The 17322-nt window shown below is 45.1% G+C and overlaps 1 protein-coding gene across 1 annotated transcript in view; it reads left to right on the top strand.

Annotated features, from left to right (window-relative positions):
- The window catches only part of HEG1 (heart development protein with EGF-like domains 1), a gene marked incomplete at its 5' end in the record, with an annotated part of 29466 nt that extends 12818 nt beyond the window's left edge, over positions 1-16648 (top strand). The window contains 10 exons of the mRNA XM_010190571.1: positions 905-1024; positions 2644-2738; positions 3986-4044; positions 4509-4669; positions 6293-6427; positions 12263-12305; positions 12417-12454; positions 12997-13084; positions 14700-14874; positions 16499-16648. Of these exons, the coding sequence (XP_010188873.1) occupies positions 905-1024; positions 2644-2738; positions 3986-4044; positions 4509-4669; positions 6293-6427; positions 12263-12305; positions 12417-12454; positions 12997-13084; positions 14700-14874; positions 16499-16648 (1064 nt within the window). The remainder of the gene's footprint in view (positions 1-904; positions 1025-2643; positions 2739-3985; positions 4045-4508; positions 4670-6292; positions 6428-12262; positions 12306-12416; positions 12455-12996; positions 13085-14699; positions 14875-16498) is intronic.
- Positions 16649-17322: the final 674 nt, after the last annotated feature.

Raw genomic sequence — 17322 nt, forward strand, 5'->3', positions numbered from 1 at the left:
TTCTAAATCAAAACCTAATGTAACACATCCTTTTTTTGCCAACTGATTCACACTTTTGCCAAGTTACTCTTTCCTTTAAATATCAAGTTTTGCCAAAATATGCCTGGACATGATGCTTTGTATGTGGGCACTCACCGCTGCAAGAGAAAAAGCTGCTCTGGTCCTCACTGTACAAACTGAAGGATGGTAAAGTGAAAGCCAACTTTTTAAAATATGCCCACTCATTTCTGGCTGCTTAGATCAGAGACACCAAATCTCCTTCTTGCTGATGGTGAGGCAGCCGCACTTCCCAGCGGGACGTGCATTACAAGTGGTGGCACGGGCAGGTATCACTGCTGTGGGCATCCCCAGTCTGGCATGGGGGAGGCTGCAGCCTCAGTAAAGGAGGTGAGAGCAACCAGGGCTGCCTACACCATCACTGGGTAATCTACAGACTGCATTGGTGTCCAAGCACGGGCTTTGGATCATGGAAACAGGGCTTGGATGGAAAGGGAAGGACTTTGGTGAAGGAGCTCGTGCTCCTATGTCTACCTCTGGCTGCTGAGGCCCCTTCTTTGGTCTTTTCATCTGTAACTGTAGGGTTGTTTGTCTTTGAAAAACACCCTGAGATCTGCAGGTGAGCAGTGCTGTAGACACACTGGGTGTTCATATGAGTGTAGATCAGCATTGGATCCCAAGGGTTTTTGAATGAATATTCAAGAGCAAGTGATTTGTATTTATTCTTTCAGCTCCAACAGAATAATTAAGAACAGGATAAACAGTAAGTGCAAATGATGCAATGAAACATGTGATAATGCTCAGGGGGTCACAGAAGAGGAGTCAGGTTGATCTTTTTTAGCCCAACAGTTGATGATTTCTGTGATTCTGTAACTATAGCCTGGTTGGTAATTTTCTGGTTTTGTAGATGTGGATAAATGCCTTTCCAACCCTTGTCCGGCACTGGCCACCTGCAACAGCACCCGTGGCTCCTATACCTGTCAGTGTCCTCTCGGATATGAGCTGGAAAAAGGAAAGTGCAATCTAGGTAAGAAAACAAAAGTGCAAAACTGGGGGAGAAAAAGATGGAAATTATTATCTGTAATCTTCTAAACTAAATTAACCTAGGCTAAGACTAGTTCAGGAGCTTAATGTTCCTCCCAGCCACAACTTTTAACAAGAGCCTCTTGGTGTTTATACAAGTGCAAGGCCTAATGCCTGTCGTGTTGGGGTGCCCTGGGGAGCAGGCACAGTGATATCTGGGGGTTTCTTAAAAACACAGCAACAGAGCAGTGGGATCTGGCTTGTTAGTAAGGATAGATGTGTCCTTTCTGTTCCTAAAATGTTGTGCAGCCCCCCAGAAGGCATGCAGCAGCTCCCAGCCCTGCAGAGCCTCACGATGGTGGTTGGCATGGGTGAAGTGAGTGGGGCTATTGTGTAACCTGGCTGCAGTAAGTTTGGCCATGTGTGGAAAATTAAGCAGCCATGAAAATCTTTGTAAGATCAAGATCTTGTTTTGTACCTTTAGCATTTTTCATGCAGCACAGTTATTAGCTGGGGCTCAGGTTCTGACCCCCTCCTTTCTATGAGAGGACTCTCAGTCTTAAGGTCTCACAATGTCCCATTGTAAAGGGGAATTTGTTTTGCTCGAGTTTCTTCTGACCCTGAATCAGTGAGGATTAGAGGCATGGAAATTTTGCTAGGGAAACATGAGTGAGGTGTCCCTGAAGGGTGTTTTGAAACATTTCTTTGAGTTGGAATGTGTCAGCTTCTAATTTAGAGAGTTGTTTTGATTATGTCTTGAACTGGGATATGGGCAGATTATGTAAATACTGTGAAGGTGATTCTCATCTTATTTTTACCCAGAGTTGTTACATTAGAGCTATCTGATATAAAATCTATGGTGGAGATAGGCTTTGTGGATGGGGAAAAAATGGGAAAAAAGAATTGGAGGCTTTATAATGTTATCTGCAACCGTATTTGTTTTTCTGGTGGAACATAAAACTGGAGCTCTGTGTTCTCATTTCCACCGAGTATCTCATGACACTTAATACAAGATTTAGGGATATTATCTCTCTGAATCTGGACAACTCAGATTATTGCATTCTGTTGCTATGAATCAAAAATGATTCTAAGCATGGAAAAATGCATCTTTTGGACCTCTTTTCAAATGTCATTGCTCATTCTGTCCAACAGTTTGAAAAATGAAAATGTCCTTTCTGCAGTGCTTTATTTTGACTTGCTTTCCTTCCATTGCAGAGAGTGGTAAGAGATTTGACACCTTTACCCCAAAGTATTAAAAATAGCTTTGGTACCTGAAACTGTCTTGTTACTAAATTTACTCTCTCTGTGTTCAGGGATCCTTTTAAATTAGTCTGTGTTTCTGTAAGAAATATATGAATGCTATGGGGAAATGCTGACTGTTCAGTAGCATCAAGCTCTGGAATTTGACTGGGGCTGTGGGAACGTTGCAGCAACGCTTGGGAAAAAAGTCCCAAGGCCAGGTCTTTGCTTTGCTGGGACAGTGACTCTCAGAATTGAGTTTTCTGTCCACTGCCTGAAGGGGTTTTCCATGCAGACAGTCTCTTGTATAAGGAGGATGAGGCTGCAGCTACACGTAGCATGGAGACAAATGTTCAAACTGACTTGTCTTACTCTCCTTTTCAGTAAGAATATTTATCGGCCAGGTCCCCCTGAAACTTAATATTACCCATGGAAAGTACACAGAGCTTCTCCACATCGAGGGTGAAATCCTGGCGATGGTGAGTGTCGCTGCTGGGACAGTGGTGATGCTGATGGGACAGGTCCCCTTTGCTCCTCTTTTCATGGGAAGCCATGAGCCTCTGTAGTGTGGATTTAGCCTTTATAGTCATTGAACCATCCCAGTCTGGTGCAGGTAGGACTGGTAAGATGTATGCTTTTAAATCCCAGCACTCTTCTCTCCCCTGCCCTGCCCAGGCTGTCAAATCAGCAGTGGAGAGATCTGCTCCTAAAGAGAGCACATCTGCCCAGAAAATCTTGCAGCCCTTTCTGTGAAGTAGTGGGGCTGGAGTCACAATTCTGTAGCCTCCATGGTTTCCTAGTGTCTTCTGGCTGCATTGCTTTTTCCTGGCTTTGAAAGGGCATTAGTGCTCCTCCACGCTCAGACATTAGAACAGTAACTCTGGCTTTCATCATTCATCAATAAATCTCACAGGGGCCAGGGTGAGTTGGGCTGCAGCTGGTGTCACCTTGCTCTTAGTCAAACCTTGTGGGATGAAGCACAGCAGCAGTGCCCAACCAAACATACCTTCTTCTTGGTGGGGTTTCCCAGCCATGCTATTGCAACCACATGGTCTTCGGTCAGTTCAGAGCAAGCCTTGGGCCAGCTGGTGGCTTCCCCATATGCTGTGCCTTCAGTTTCTTCCAAAAGTCCCCTGGGATGGGGATAGGTACATCCCTGTGCGTTATTTAGCCAGGTCATTGCATGCATGAGTTTGTCCTGTTACCAGCTCCTGGGCTGGCTGCAGTTCATCCCAACTCTTTCTGGAGTAGGTGGGTTGGACATGTCACCAAAGGATGGAGAGTTGGAATGAGTTATCCCCAATGCTGCCAGCATGGCTTGGGCCGGGGAGTGAGCACAAACAACTGCATGGATCCGGATAGAGGGAGGCTCCTTAGAAGATGCAGAGTCTCCAAGGGTGCCACTTTTTGTTCAGGCTCACATGGAGCTCCCTCTCCTTTGGTTTCTGTCTCGTCCTCTGCCTTGGGAGTGAGACAGATGCTCTTGTCAAAACCCCCAAGGCTGTGTGATGGTGACTGCAGCCATCCCTTGCTGGCAATAGGACAGCATATCTTTCTTACTGAGCAGATGGGGTGCTCAGAGCCCCCTTGGCCTCAGCAGGCAGCTCTGGTGACTGCAGGGGATGGTGCTGATGACCCAGGAGGGCCATCCCGTGCTGCATCCCACTGGGCTGCCTTCCTCCATCATCCCTCGGGACACTAACAGCTGCTCTCTCCTTCCTTGCAGCTCGATGCATCGCTGTCAGGCTTGCCAGGGTACCACCGCTCAGCAGTTAAGGCAACCAGGTAAGGCTAAAGCTACCAAGGGAGGAGTGAGAAACTTGAAAATTTGGGGTGTTCGACTTGAGATTCACAGTCCCTACTTTGAGTCGGTGCTGGGCATGGTGCAGTCCAGCCTGTTGGTAACGCAGGGCATGGGAGGTGCCTGACCACCTTGCCCAGCTCACCCAGTCCCCTCCTCCTGGCCTGAGCAGCCTGGGGTCAGGTTTGCAAGCTGCTCAGGAGGGTTTTGTGGCTGGTCTCAAAGTGAGCTATTTGGGGCTGCCCAGCCCCAGATTTACCTCTCTGCGTGTAAGTTTGTCTTGTTTTTAAGGTCTGTTATGATTCATGGCTGTTCCAGTATGCATGCAATATTGTGTCTGTGTGAAGCATTGCTTGTGTTAGTAAGAGTCCTATATATAATAAGGTGCTAACTATGACATCAGACTGACCAGTGGTACTCAGGGCTGTTTTATTTTGTTTTCTGTTAGGGAGGCAAATTTTGTGCATGTTTCAGTGCAATCCACGTTCTCTTTAGCATCCAATGTGACTTTCTACGACATTGTCAGCAGTGTGAAAAGCTACATTCGAGCTTGCAAATCCCCCACTGACACCTGCCAGTTCATCTCCAGCTTGAAACCACTCCACAGAGGTAAATAACATCTGGAGGGACTGTAATGGGAAGGGATGAAAGGAATGTTTTATTTGGCCTCTTTTATAACAGGAGGAGACAGATTTTGGTGTTTGGAAAAATCCTTCTGAATCTTTTTTATCTTCTTTAAATGGGATTCATCTTAAGAGCCCCGCAGTACAAAAGGGATGCAGATCTCGAGCCTTATCTTTGCCACAAGTGTGAGAATTCTGCCTCTCTGTGAAAACATGGCACAACACAGGATTAGAGGCATTGTAGGGCAGCCTTTCATCTCTGGGATGTGACACTGGGCTCTGGCCAGATCAAAAAACCTTAAGTTTTATTCCACCCACGCAGCTGGGAGCAGGGGAAATAGCTTGAAAGCCAAGAGACAAGCCCCCAGTCAGGTCAATTAGAGCTGCTGGAGGCTACACAGGAGTGTAAAGATAGTTTGCAATTAAGAGCTTTTGATTTCTGTACTGAATCCTCTGCCTGCCAAAGGGGAACGTGAGTGCAGCACAGGGACCTGGAGAAGCACCTCAGTGTTGTGCAGGACCTTCTCCAGGTGGACTTGGTCAGTGTTGGTGGCCCTGTGCCTTGCATCTCCCAGCCCTCGCTTTCTAGGGGAGCAGTAAAGGAGATGGAACCATGAGAGGTACCAGCTGGGTGCAGGGAGTGAGCACCCTTGAAAGATGGGCTCCTGCAAGGAAGTTTGGGTTCAAGGTTTCAGAGTTTGTCTATGACGATGCAAGACAGCAGCATTTAGTCTGGGTCTAGTGGTAAACCCTTTGGGTCATTTTAGCAAAGTAAACACAACTTTTTCTCAACAAAAGTTGAGAAGTTTAGCATGGGCTTTTATTTTAACGTGCCATATTTTAAAGCCACACTCCACCATGGATTAAATTAAATTATTTTGGTAGACCTGCTCAGACTGTATCTAGCTGTTACCTGTGGTACAGTGACTCTGGTAAAGTCTTTTTCTAACTTGAAATGAGCAGAAAAAGAAACAAATTGTGTTCTTATGTAAGTACTTAAAATAAAAGACGATGGATCCAGCAGGGGGAGGTTTATAAAAGGTGAGTGCCAAATGAGTGACACGTTTTCCATAAAATCCCATTTCTCATTAATATTTTTTTCATTTCTTCATTCCATTTAGTCTGACCTCCCAGTAAAAAAATGTAAATTCAGTGACACAATTTCCATCATTTACCCACGGTTTTGCTCAATGCTCATTGTAACAGATCTGACTTTCTAAAGTAAAACACTGCTTCAAAGTAATGTAAATGAAAGGACAAGTTCTTTGTCTGAAAAAATCCAGTGCTTAATACTGAAATGGAAAAAAGTTGTTTTGGGCTGAGCAAAATGTTTTGCTTGATATAAACTTAAAAATTGATTTGTTGTACTGTCTCGGGGTGAACGTGTTTTAGCATGAACCAAGCCAAATTTTTCTTTTTCATTTCCCTTTTTGCCCCCGAGCTGAAGCATATATTATTCGCCCCCTCTATTTACCTGTACAAACCACAGTAGATACGCAAGAAACAGTGACAGAGTTTGATATTGACTGTCTGCTAATGGAACAAGTATTATTTAATTTAAAATAATAAAATATGAAAGCAACTGACGTTGGCTGCCTCTTCCCAACAGTTGGCAGCTTGTGCAAGCAGAAAGACCCTGAATGCGACAAGGAAACTTCTGAATGCACCGACTTTGATGGGGTTGCACTCTGCCAGTGCAAAAGTGGGTACTTCAAATACAACAAGATGGACCACTCCTGCAGAGGTATTGCTCTTTTTGTGGTGTATTTTGCCTGAATTTTGCTTAAACTTTTTGTTCCAGTGGAAGTGAGTGTGTGTGTGTGTGTGTGTGTGTTATCAGTGTGCACGCAAGAAGCTCCATATTATGAATAAATATTAGTTGCTCAAGTTTCTTTTATTTAGGTAGGGGACTTTTCAGCAGACGCTGAAGATACAGTCTCCCTCTAGGAATAATATTATCTCTTTCTGGAGCACGCTGTGAGTCACAGTGATCGAGAAGAGGGAAAAAGGGGCCCGGCTGCTTTGGGCTCCAGTTCAGTGGCACAAAGAAGAGATGACGTGCGGCTCTGCCTGTTTTGATTTTGTCTGAACTCTCAGCGAACTTAGGAGAAGTGCTTTAAACTCATGAGCTTATATTAATATATCATCAATATGTTTAAAATAAGTATCTGAAAATAATTGTTAATTTATTTTTCAGCTGAGTTCCTAATAGGAATTTTAAGATTAAGGGTTATGTTATTTTTTAGCTACTCCTTGGATCATGAAATCTGGTTTTGCTATATTTTAAACAAGGTCTTTGTCCGAGTGCCAGTGGTCAAAATGACTTCTGTAGGATCAGAGTGTCCATTCCCTAGTTCCAACGGTTGTTGTAGGACTTCTTAAGAAATGCAGTTTTCTGATGACATATCAATAAGAATTGCAGTAGTGATTATATATTGCTTCTGGCAGTGTCTGCTGGGTTGCTGTTGAAATAGGAGGAGATGTTTTGTTGATTCCAAATCTGATCAGAGAGTGAGAAAAATGTGCCTGAAAATAACCTGTGTGCTGCAGGCTCTGGGATGGACATCTCAGAGATGGACATGTCTGGGTCTTGTGTCGTGGTCCTGCCTCTCCTCTGCTTTGCAGCTCCAGGGAAAACCTTTCTCTGTTGTGCTTTCCTTCCCTTCCTTCATCTTGTATGTTGGAGGAGAGATTTCTGTTAGGAAATAGTGACCATCTGACTCCTGAGAGGCAGAGAAGGGCTTATGTAGTCAATGGGAAGCTGAGGTGAAACCTGGGAGGCTTTTGCCCAATTCTTGCTCCATCGTGAATGGTGGGGATGCAGGGTAACTTTTCTTACTCGTGTCCCTTGCCAAGCACTGTTGTGAAGATAATTAGCTGAAAGGCTGTGAGACGCTCGGATGCAGTGGTTGCAGAGGGTTAAGAGATCTAACAACTTGTATATATGGTTACTCCCTACTTGTGGGTCTTGTTTGCTGTGCAAAATATAAAACCCCTACCTGGACACAGTGAGGCCTCAATTCCCCCTTCAGCTCTCTGCTCACAGTAGGAAACATCTTCTTGTCCAGCTTGAGAGTGTCTGAGGGACAGGGTTTATGTAGGTTTTAAGCTGCAGTGCAATGGTGTGAGGGTAGCATCAACTGCATGGTTTTGCTCTGGCAAAACACCAGATTTTCAGCATCACTTTGTTCCCATCTGGGTAAGCCAGGTGGTTGGGATTTTGAAAGGCTTTTTCAAAAGCCAAGCTATAGCCTTTGTCTGATACTTGGGGCTATTTTCTGATAAATATAGCATACAATATGTCAGGATCTTTGAAACTTTCTGCCCTCTTAGTGACTAAACAGGAACCAAGGCCCCCTGAGCATCCGACCCTCATTGTGGGTCACAAAAATGTGGTGCCGTAACTCCAATTATAATATTTGCAAAGAGGGAAATGGCCATTGTGCTGCCCTGTCCGGTCTCCCCTGTGGGAAGGCGTGTGCGGCTGGGAGAGCTGCTGGGGCACAGGGGGTCAGCCTGACCTGCCTTGTTGTTCTGTCCTGCCCTGCAGTGTCTGTCCCCTGGGGCATGCTGGAAAAAGCATCCTCTGGACCAAGGATTTGGTCTCTGAGCCACAGGAATTTCAAAATTTTGGTTGTGGTACCACTCAGTGTGCAGTTTGGTTGTCTCTGGGTTGTTGCTGGTCTTCAACCTTCCCAGTATTTTCAGGACTGTTTTAGAAACAGGTCAATAAACACATTGTGCCAGCTTTTCCAGGGTATGCTGGTTTTGCTAGTACAGAGCATATCCAGAGCTAAGCAAAGAGCAGCAAAGCAGGTTTCCAAAGAGACCCCTGAGTCTCTTTCAGGAAGGCAAAGGCAAAGGAATCCCAAGTAGAAAAGCACAACTCGATGGCTTTGCTTGGCCCCTGATGCTCAAGCCTTTCATCTGTTCCCTGCTTGTGTTTGAATGCTGGCTGAGTGACTGTGGCAGTGCGAGCTCTCCTGGGAGATTTTCAGAGGAGCAGGAAAGATGCCAGAGGAGAAAGCAAAGTGGCAGGAAAAGGCAGGGTGGGGAGAGGAAAAGACTTAAGCACCAAGCATTTAAGTAAGACAGAGATGCATGTTCAGGATCTTGCTTTTCCTCTTCACCACCCCTGTAGCCTCCTGACCCGAGAGCTGTGTGCCAGAGAGGTCCTGGGACTGCTCCTGCCCAGGGCAGAGCTCCAGCTTTGAGACTGCTCGAGGTTCGTGTGCCCTGAGAATGTTACTTGGCTAGGGCTGAGGGACTGAGATCAGGCTGCACTCCAGTATCTGCCTGCAGGCTCCTCCAGCCCTTCCCAACACAGATGGAGCAGGCTGAGGCTGGGGCTGACACTGGCGTACACAGGGCAGCTCCAGGGAGCTGTCAAGGTGATGCCTCCCTCCCCTTCACTGCATAGAGTCACAGAATCATTAATGTTGGAAAAGACCTCCAGGATCATCAAGTCCAACCGTCAACCCAGTGCCACCATGCCCACTAAACCATGTCCTGAAGTGCCACATGTACACATTTTTGAACACCTCCAGGGATGGTGACTCCATCACGTCCCTGGGCAGCCTGCTCCAGCGTTTGACCACTTTTTCAGTAAATAATTTTTTCCAAATCTGAACCTCCACTGGCACAACTTGAGGCTATTTCCTCTTGTCCTATTGCTTGTTGTGTGAGAGAAGAGGCCAACACCCACCTCACTACAACCTCCTTTCAGGTAGAGAGTGATAAGGTCTCCCCTCAGCCTCCTCTTCTCCAGACTAAACAATCTCAGAATTTTTACACCACTATCTTTCTTTAGGAAATGTTTAGCAGTATGTTTCGTTACTGCCTGATCCCATGACTCACATTGGTAAAATGTTCACTCCATAATGTTTTCGTTCTGCTTTTGTTAGCGAGAGAAAGGAGCAACCCATCGAGTCCCATTTTGCTAATGCCTTTGTGTTATGAATGAGCCAGGCAAGGATCATTTAGGATTTACTACTCTTGCCCTGCCTGTAGGTTGACTGAAACTCTTAATTCTTGTCCAGTTACCTCTGATCTCTTCCTTGACTTCAAAGAAACCGTCTTAGAGAGAGAGAAAAAAATCCAGTGCAAATAGCATCATGATGAGATGCAGTGGGGGGTATGTAAAGAGCCTCACCCTCCCCATCCCCAGCTCTGGAGGAATAAATGGGGTGAAAGAGGTAGTGGAGAAGTAGGGAGGCTATATAGGGCAGAGAAAGGGGTGCAAGACCACCTATTGTGGACATCAGACTCCCCATCATCATCTGTGCCAGTTGCTGTGGCAAGTCTGTGCTGAGAGCTGCAATATTCATGATGTGGGTGCATCACTCACCTGCACACACACACCCACCCTGCAGGGAAAATGGCATACTTAGTGACATGAGATGCTTAGAAATTATACATAGGTAAACAGTATTTCAATATAACAACAAGCAAAGCCAGGCAGCTAAGAGCAGAGTGCCAGGAACACTGCGGGTTGTGTCTCCTGGAAAGCAGAGACTTGGGCAGAGCTGCCAAGAGGGCCTGGTGGGTAAAGAAGAGGTCCCCAGCTCTGGCTTGTAAGGCTAATATGGTTCCTAGGTGCATTTAGGGGGCACAGGCAGGCAGAAGAGGGGAAGTTTTATTATTGCTGGGCTTTTGACATCTATTTCTGGGAACCAGAAATTAAAAGGTCCAAGGACAACCTGTGAGTATTCAGAGAAAAGCTGCAATAACCAGGGAGACTCAAAAATCTTGGTGAACTTGGCTTTATTAAAGGCAAAGGAGTGATTTGATGGTGAGGAGGAGAAATGTGATCATATAACCTTTCCCAGCCTAGCAAGAAAGTGTCCAAAGACTGGAATTTGACACTGGGATAATTCAGACCAGAAAGAAGATGAATGTTTTTAGTGGCTGGGGAGATTAACTTTATGAGCATCTGACCTAGGGTTGTGGTTGATTGACTGTCACTGAAAACATTAAAATCAATCTTGGATGATTCTCTAAAATGTAGCTCTGGTTCAACTATTTGATTTGAAACTGGGATTAAATTTAGGGAAGCTCTGTGACCTGTATTATGAGGGGGAGGTCACAGTCACATTGCTCCCTGCTGGCACTTGTTACTGGTGCTGGAAGAGCCATAAACTCCTGAACCCAGCCAGAATACTACTGCTCTCTCTCGGTTTACTGTGATATTGCCAGCCCATCCTAATAGACAACATTACATGTTTGTCCTTCTTTTCTTCTTTCCTCACCTCCTGTGCTAAGTGTTTCTGAAAATAGGCTGTGGCAGAAGGGAAACAGCACCTGAGGTGCTGGGAGCAGCGGAGGAGGAGGAGAGGGCTTTGCTGTGATTTATCTGGGACCTCTGCTGGAAGCCCCTGCTTGTCCCTGCAGGTTTCCTTGCACTTGCTGGAGTTAAAGAGCGCCTTGAGCTTTCAGCTGTGGGTTATCTCTACAGCTAGAGAGCAAGGCAGAGGGAAGATGGCTTGAGAGCTGCTGCCTCACCATTTTTAAGCATATGGTGTTTAAGGGGAAAACTAATCCATGAGCAATTTTTATTTTCACTTCACAATCTAGTTTTATTCCCTGAGGAGTGCACTGCAGGGGTTTCCCAGAACCTGGATGATGTCTTGCAGACCCCCAAGGGTGGCTGCATGTGCTGGCCCTGGCTTGTCCCTCTGCCCAAAGTGACTCCATCAGTGTCACTCCTGCTCAGGTCTTTGAGCAACCACCTTCAAGGCCTCTGTGAAAAGTGGTGACCTTATCAGTAATTTAAAGCTTATAATTGTATGTCCAAAGTATCATCATCTTTGCTGTTCATCAGAACAGTAGTATAACTTTCTTAGACAATTCAGGTGATATCTGTCCATAAGCACAGAATTTATTTTATTTTAAAGTGATGCTTTCAGTTTTTTAGCAACATTTTGTACATAGCAGTTTTCTGGGTTATTTAGACCTAGTAAATATTTAATTTCTATTCTGTAGTAAAATATGATATTTCAAAATTTGATTTAGTTCCAAATTTGAAAGAAAAGAAAAAAAAGGTGACATGAGCCAAAACATAACATACCACTTTAGGTTAACCATGACTGTTTGCATAACATTTTGTTTCAGTACTAACATTTAAAAGTAATGAATAATGTTAATCAATGCTAAAGTAGCACTGTTTAAATGAGGTTTCAAATCAGAAACTGGAGGCACTTGCAGATATTTTACACTGCTGTTTTGTGGGAAGCAATGCAAGTGTGCAGTGAGTTTCCATTTGGGCAAGAAGAGGTTCAGCTGGGAATTACGTTAGCAGCTACCCACACAGTGCCAGGTTTTGAGCTAGGTCTGCCGGGAAGCCAAAAATGGTCCCGTCAAAGCCAGCGGGAGGTGAATTTAAGTGCGCCATGTTTTGCCTAAACCGGAGGAGATATTGCATCACATCAGAGCGCATCACCTCCTGCTGTGCCAGCAGCAGACCGGTTTGTCGGTCCCCAAGGCTGTTTAGGGTGAGGCTGCGGTGGGAAGCAGCGATGGGAAATGCCTCCCCTGCACCACTACGCGGTGCTCATGGCCCTTCTCTCTTTCGTGTTTTCAGCCTGTGAAGACGGATATAAGCTGGAAAACGAGACCTGTGTGAGGTATGGTGACTGTTCTGCCCTTCTCCTACCCCACCATCCTTATTCATGTTGCTCTGGTGACCTATCGGCACAACTAAGCCGCTGAAACTCCCTGTTGTTTTCTATTACCAGCTGCCCGTTTGGCTTAGGTGGATTCAACTGTGGAAACCGTAAGTACTGAGCTTCGTTTCTTTTTATTTCTACAGCATCAGAAATGGGAAATTTGAAACAAGTAATTGCAAATGACTGTCTAAAATGCAGTAGGTACATGCTACTCTTGTCAGTGGGTTTTTTGCTTAATTTTCCATTGATAATTATTTTATTGACCTTCTTTGACAAAGTTGATTTAATGTTTTCTCCTAAGGAAAGGAGAGCTCCTTTCTCTGGAAATTCTGTCATGATAGCACACATAGTGGGTACTCTTGAAGTGTGATATTTGGAGGTGAATCCATGAAATATCATTTGAATTATTCTGTATCAATCGGTGAAGGGAATCCATTCCCTAAGGAAGCAAGAACTTGTTCTTCCTGCAGCAGGAGATCCCCACCTCCATCCATTTCACTTGAAAATTTAAGGCAATATTGCTTACAGAGGGAGGAAAGTTGGGAAATAAAGAGTTAATCCCTTTGCATGAAGACTGTGGATATGTTTACATTAGTATTTACAAGCGCATGGCTGTTTCTAAGTGAGTCTCTGTCTTTTCCATCTGTAGCATATCAGCTCATCACGGTGGTGATCGCGGCTGCAGGAGGGGGACTTCTGCTTATCATGGGCATAGCACTGATTGTCACCTGCTGTCGGTAGGTATTACTGCCAGTCCTGGCTCACATGGCATCCTCTCAGCAGGTTACACTACACTTAGTGCTCCACACGTGAACCCTGAGGGACCAAAACAGGGTAGCTGAGTGAGTGGGTTAATCAGAGATACTGAAGTCTCTTGTGCTTTCATCTGAGGCATTATCTTCCTTTTTTCCAGCACCCAAACTAAAGCAATTCAACTTGGTTTCTCTTAAGGATGCACCCAGCAATCATATCCTCTAAGGATGGAGAGGCAAAGAAGTCCTTCCCACTCAGAGCTGTAAGACAGCCAGGGACCGGTCTCTAGGAAATATAAGCTAAGTAGAAAGAAGTTTAGGCAACAGGAATGGTTGCTGGCCATTGCTTAAGTGATGTTTGAGTGTATTATAGCTATTTCCATTTTCCTTTATGAACAAGTCCTGCACATGCTCTCACTCTCTGTGTGTCTCCCTCTCAGATGAACACACAGGCATGTACACACATCCTGTATCAGTGGATAGATTCAGACTAGAGACAAGATGTGCTGCTGAGAATGTTCTACTTAGTGATTTAAATATAATGAAAAATGGTCACAAACTGCTAGTACACCGGAGGCTCAACTTAAACATGAGGAAAAACTTTACTGTGAGGGTACCAGAGCACTAGACCAGGCTGTCCGGAGAGGTTGTGGAGTCTCCTTCTCTGGAGACATTCAAAACCCGCCTGGACGTGTTCCTGCGTGATCTTCTCTGGGTGATCATGCTCTAGCAGGGGGGTTGGTCTGGATGCTCTTCAGAGGTCCCTTCCAACCCCCTGTGATCCTATGAAAAAGGGCTGCCTTATGGTAACCCCCTCCCCCCTCATTCTAGCCCCCAAATCTAGGATTTCAAAGCTCTCTGGTTAAGGTTTTGAGCCAGAGGCATGTCAGTGAGCTCCAGCCAGGAGGTGTGATGGCCACTACATCTCCAGGCCCTAGAGTACAGATCTCTGCAGGAATGGACTGATCTTCTCGTGGGTCCTGGCCTTTGGCAGGTTATGTGACGTCCTGGAGGGTACTCTGCTTTAAACTGGAAGCATCACCAAAGTCCACTCATATGACATAGTAGTAAAAAAAGGTGTCATTCAGACCAGCCCCCGGCAAGCCTTCCTTCTTAGGAATTAATGTTGTGCCTACAAGTGCTATAGTTAAGCACTTGGAGACTTGAATAGCATGGGGACTCCATACCTTTTCCTTTCTTCCTAGATTTCCACGACTTTTTCATTGACTCAGATGAATGCACACATTTCTAAGGGGCCATAAGCATAAGTTTGGAACAGCAGAGGTTCAAACTAAATAAAAAAAAAACTCTTTAATCAAGAGGGTGAAAGGGCAGTGGAACAGGTTGCTCAGAGAGGTTATGCCATCTCCATCCTTGGAGATTTCAAATCTCACCAGATAATGCCCTGATTAGCATGATTTGACCTCATATCTGATCTTCCCTCAGAGCAGAAGATTGGACTATAGCCCTTCAGAGGTGATGTTTATTCCCAGTCAAGGTTCATAACACGAAGTAAATCTCCGGAGATCACATCAAAAATGCATACAAGATAGCAGGATAGGTTGTATGTTTTCAGTTTCCTTCATTCTTTTCTAAACAGGAAGAATAAAAATGACATAAGTAAACTCATTTTCAAGAGTGGGGATTTCCAGATGTCACCATATGCTGAATATCCAAAGAACCCCCGGGCACAGGAGTGGGGCAGAGAAACCATCGAGATGCAGGAGAACGGAAGCACCAAGAACCTGTTGCAGATGACAGATGTGTATTATTCGGTATCTATCCATAGCTTAACTATTAACCCTTTGTGCCCAGTACAGCAAAGATACATTCCTTTATTTTTGGAAGGACAGAGCTCATTCCTGCAAAATAAAAGACCAAAGCAAATGGCTTCTATAGATAGCAAGGCATTGGTAGTCTGCTGGACTCCAGCTATTACACATGTGGTGAATGTCACAAAGAGATGTCATTAGGAAGAGCACTAGTGAAATGTCTAGGAGCATTTTGGTAGTTGCCCAATAGACCTGATCCTAGAGCAGAGGAGAGTTAAATGTTTTGGACAGACTGCTAGGGGTCCTTGTGAGTAGTTTTCTCCCTTCTGCCCTCATTGATGATGCTGGAAGGTTGAGACCTCTTCCTGGGGGACTTCACCCCAAGATGGGAAGGTGCTGGTCACTGAGGACCTCTTTTTCCTTCTACTTTTCTGCTTTCTGGTACAACAGGAAGGCTGTGTGAGGAGCACCCCTTCAGCTCTGGGGGAACAACTGTCAGGGAAGAAGTGGTGGAGAAGTAATGGGCTGTGTAGGGCAGAGTAAGACACAGGTGCAAGACCTGCTCTCATGATTGGGACCATCTACTAATGTCTGTATCCAGAGCTGTGATGCTGGTGTATCATCTGTCACTCATCTACAGCAACATGCTGGATGTTCTTCAGGTGTGTGTGGGTTACTCATGTGAGTGAAGGTTGCAGGATTTCTCCCAAATCACACATTCTGGACTCCTGCTTTACAGAGCAGAGAGCAATACCTTTTTTCTGGCTTGTATTTCAGGTTTTCCAGTAAGCCAGTTTAGTGGGTTATATAGCATGAAGGAAGATAATCCTCCTTCCTGCTTCCAGTAAGAATGAGAGATTTGGAAGTTAAAATGCATTTCTTAAACATTTTTAAAGACTTCTATTATTCTGGTGGCTAGAAAAGAGAGCCTTTTAGCAAGGAGCAAGTGATGGGGGCTTCACATGGATCTGTGCTGTAACAAATCAAAACAGGTGGCTTGATGTTATTTACTGATTGAAAGGATTCTGGATTATGTGTGCCCAGATTGTATGGTCTTGGTCTTAGACATCAAAGTTCCTCAACCAAGTGTTCCCAGGAGATTTACTTAAGTAAGAGAAGGGAAGAGAAAGGAAGGTCAGGTCACTTTGTATTTGACATATAACTCAAGTGCCTATGTTGGGAGAGGTAGGTACTTAATGGAGAAAGAAGTGCTCACAGGTAATACTCAAAGCAGGAGACTAACTTTGATTTGTTAGGAGTGTTTCCTTTCAGGATGGCTCTGGAACAGTATCCTTTTCATGAGAGTTGTTTCAATGCCTGAGCTCATCAGCACAGTTCTCTTGAATTAAAAATTAACTGTGCATTTAGATTGCTCTTGGTGGAGCCAGGTAAACTTCAAGTCTGCTAATTTGCAAGATGTTGAAAGTAGATTGCATCAGAGTAATCCCTTCAGGCAATGCATAACTCCCACAGTAAAAATCATTCTAGGTAATAGATATAATTAGTGATCACATTGTTCCTTCTAGCTACTGAAGAAAGTGCTGGAAAAGGTAGTAAGGCTGTGCCTGAAGGAGGATTTGAGTGTGAGAATGAGGCCCTTTTTATTTATTTATTTTTTCTGATGCAGCCAACTGGACTGAGAAATCCTGAACTGGAAAGAAATGGACTTTATCCTCCCTACACTGGTTTGCCTGGATCTCGTCACTCATGCATCTACCCTGGACAATACAATCCCTCCTTCATTAGTGACGAAACCAGACGAAGAGACTATTTTTAGCAGGGAGTGGCAAGGGAGTGGAAGATTGACACAGTTCTGTGGCCCTTGATCCCCAGGTACAATCTGTCTCCTGGGCAGTTCAGCCCACATCGATCTTACTCTTCCCATTCAGCAGGAAGGACTTTGAACTCCATGCCGAGCGTTGCTGCCCTGAGGAGCGGTTACACTTGCTGAGCAGCAGGGAGAAGGACAGGAGGAGGGAATGGCTTAAGGTGCACATCACTAAAGACCCAGGTGGAAGTTAACTCATGTACTCTGGATTTGTTCTGTGCTGCTTTTTCACTCTTCACATTGCATGGCAAGCATGGGTCAGCACAGGCAGATGAACTGTGCCCAGCACTCTGCATTGAATACCACTAGGGAGTATTTTGTTTACAGATCTTGTTCATTGTTGACTGTGCTTGTCTTCATGCAGGGATTCACTGTGCAACTGCTTTTGGTAGGGCAAGTCTGGCCACTCCCTTTCCCATCGCTACATTACTTTCTGCTTCATTCACGACAAGGAAGCAGGCTTGTCCTCTGGCCCTCACCTTCTTACTGGTTGAAGTTCTCCAGATGGCTGGGTCCTTGTTGAAGTCTGGTGCCTGGCAATATTGGCAGAATTCATGGGTTGATTTTCTCCAGGGAGTATAGGAAAGTTAGTCGTACCACTGCGATTTTAACTGAAAGAAGAC

Source organism: Mesitornis unicolor, unplaced genomic scaffold, assembly GCF_000695765.1.
Source record: "Mesitornis unicolor isolate BGI_N332 unplaced genomic scaffold, ASM69576v1 scaffold17338, whole genome shotgun sequence".
In the NCBI taxonomy this organism is placed as follows: Eukaryota; Metazoa; Chordata; class Aves; order Mesitornithiformes; family Mesitornithidae; genus Mesitornis; species Mesitornis unicolor.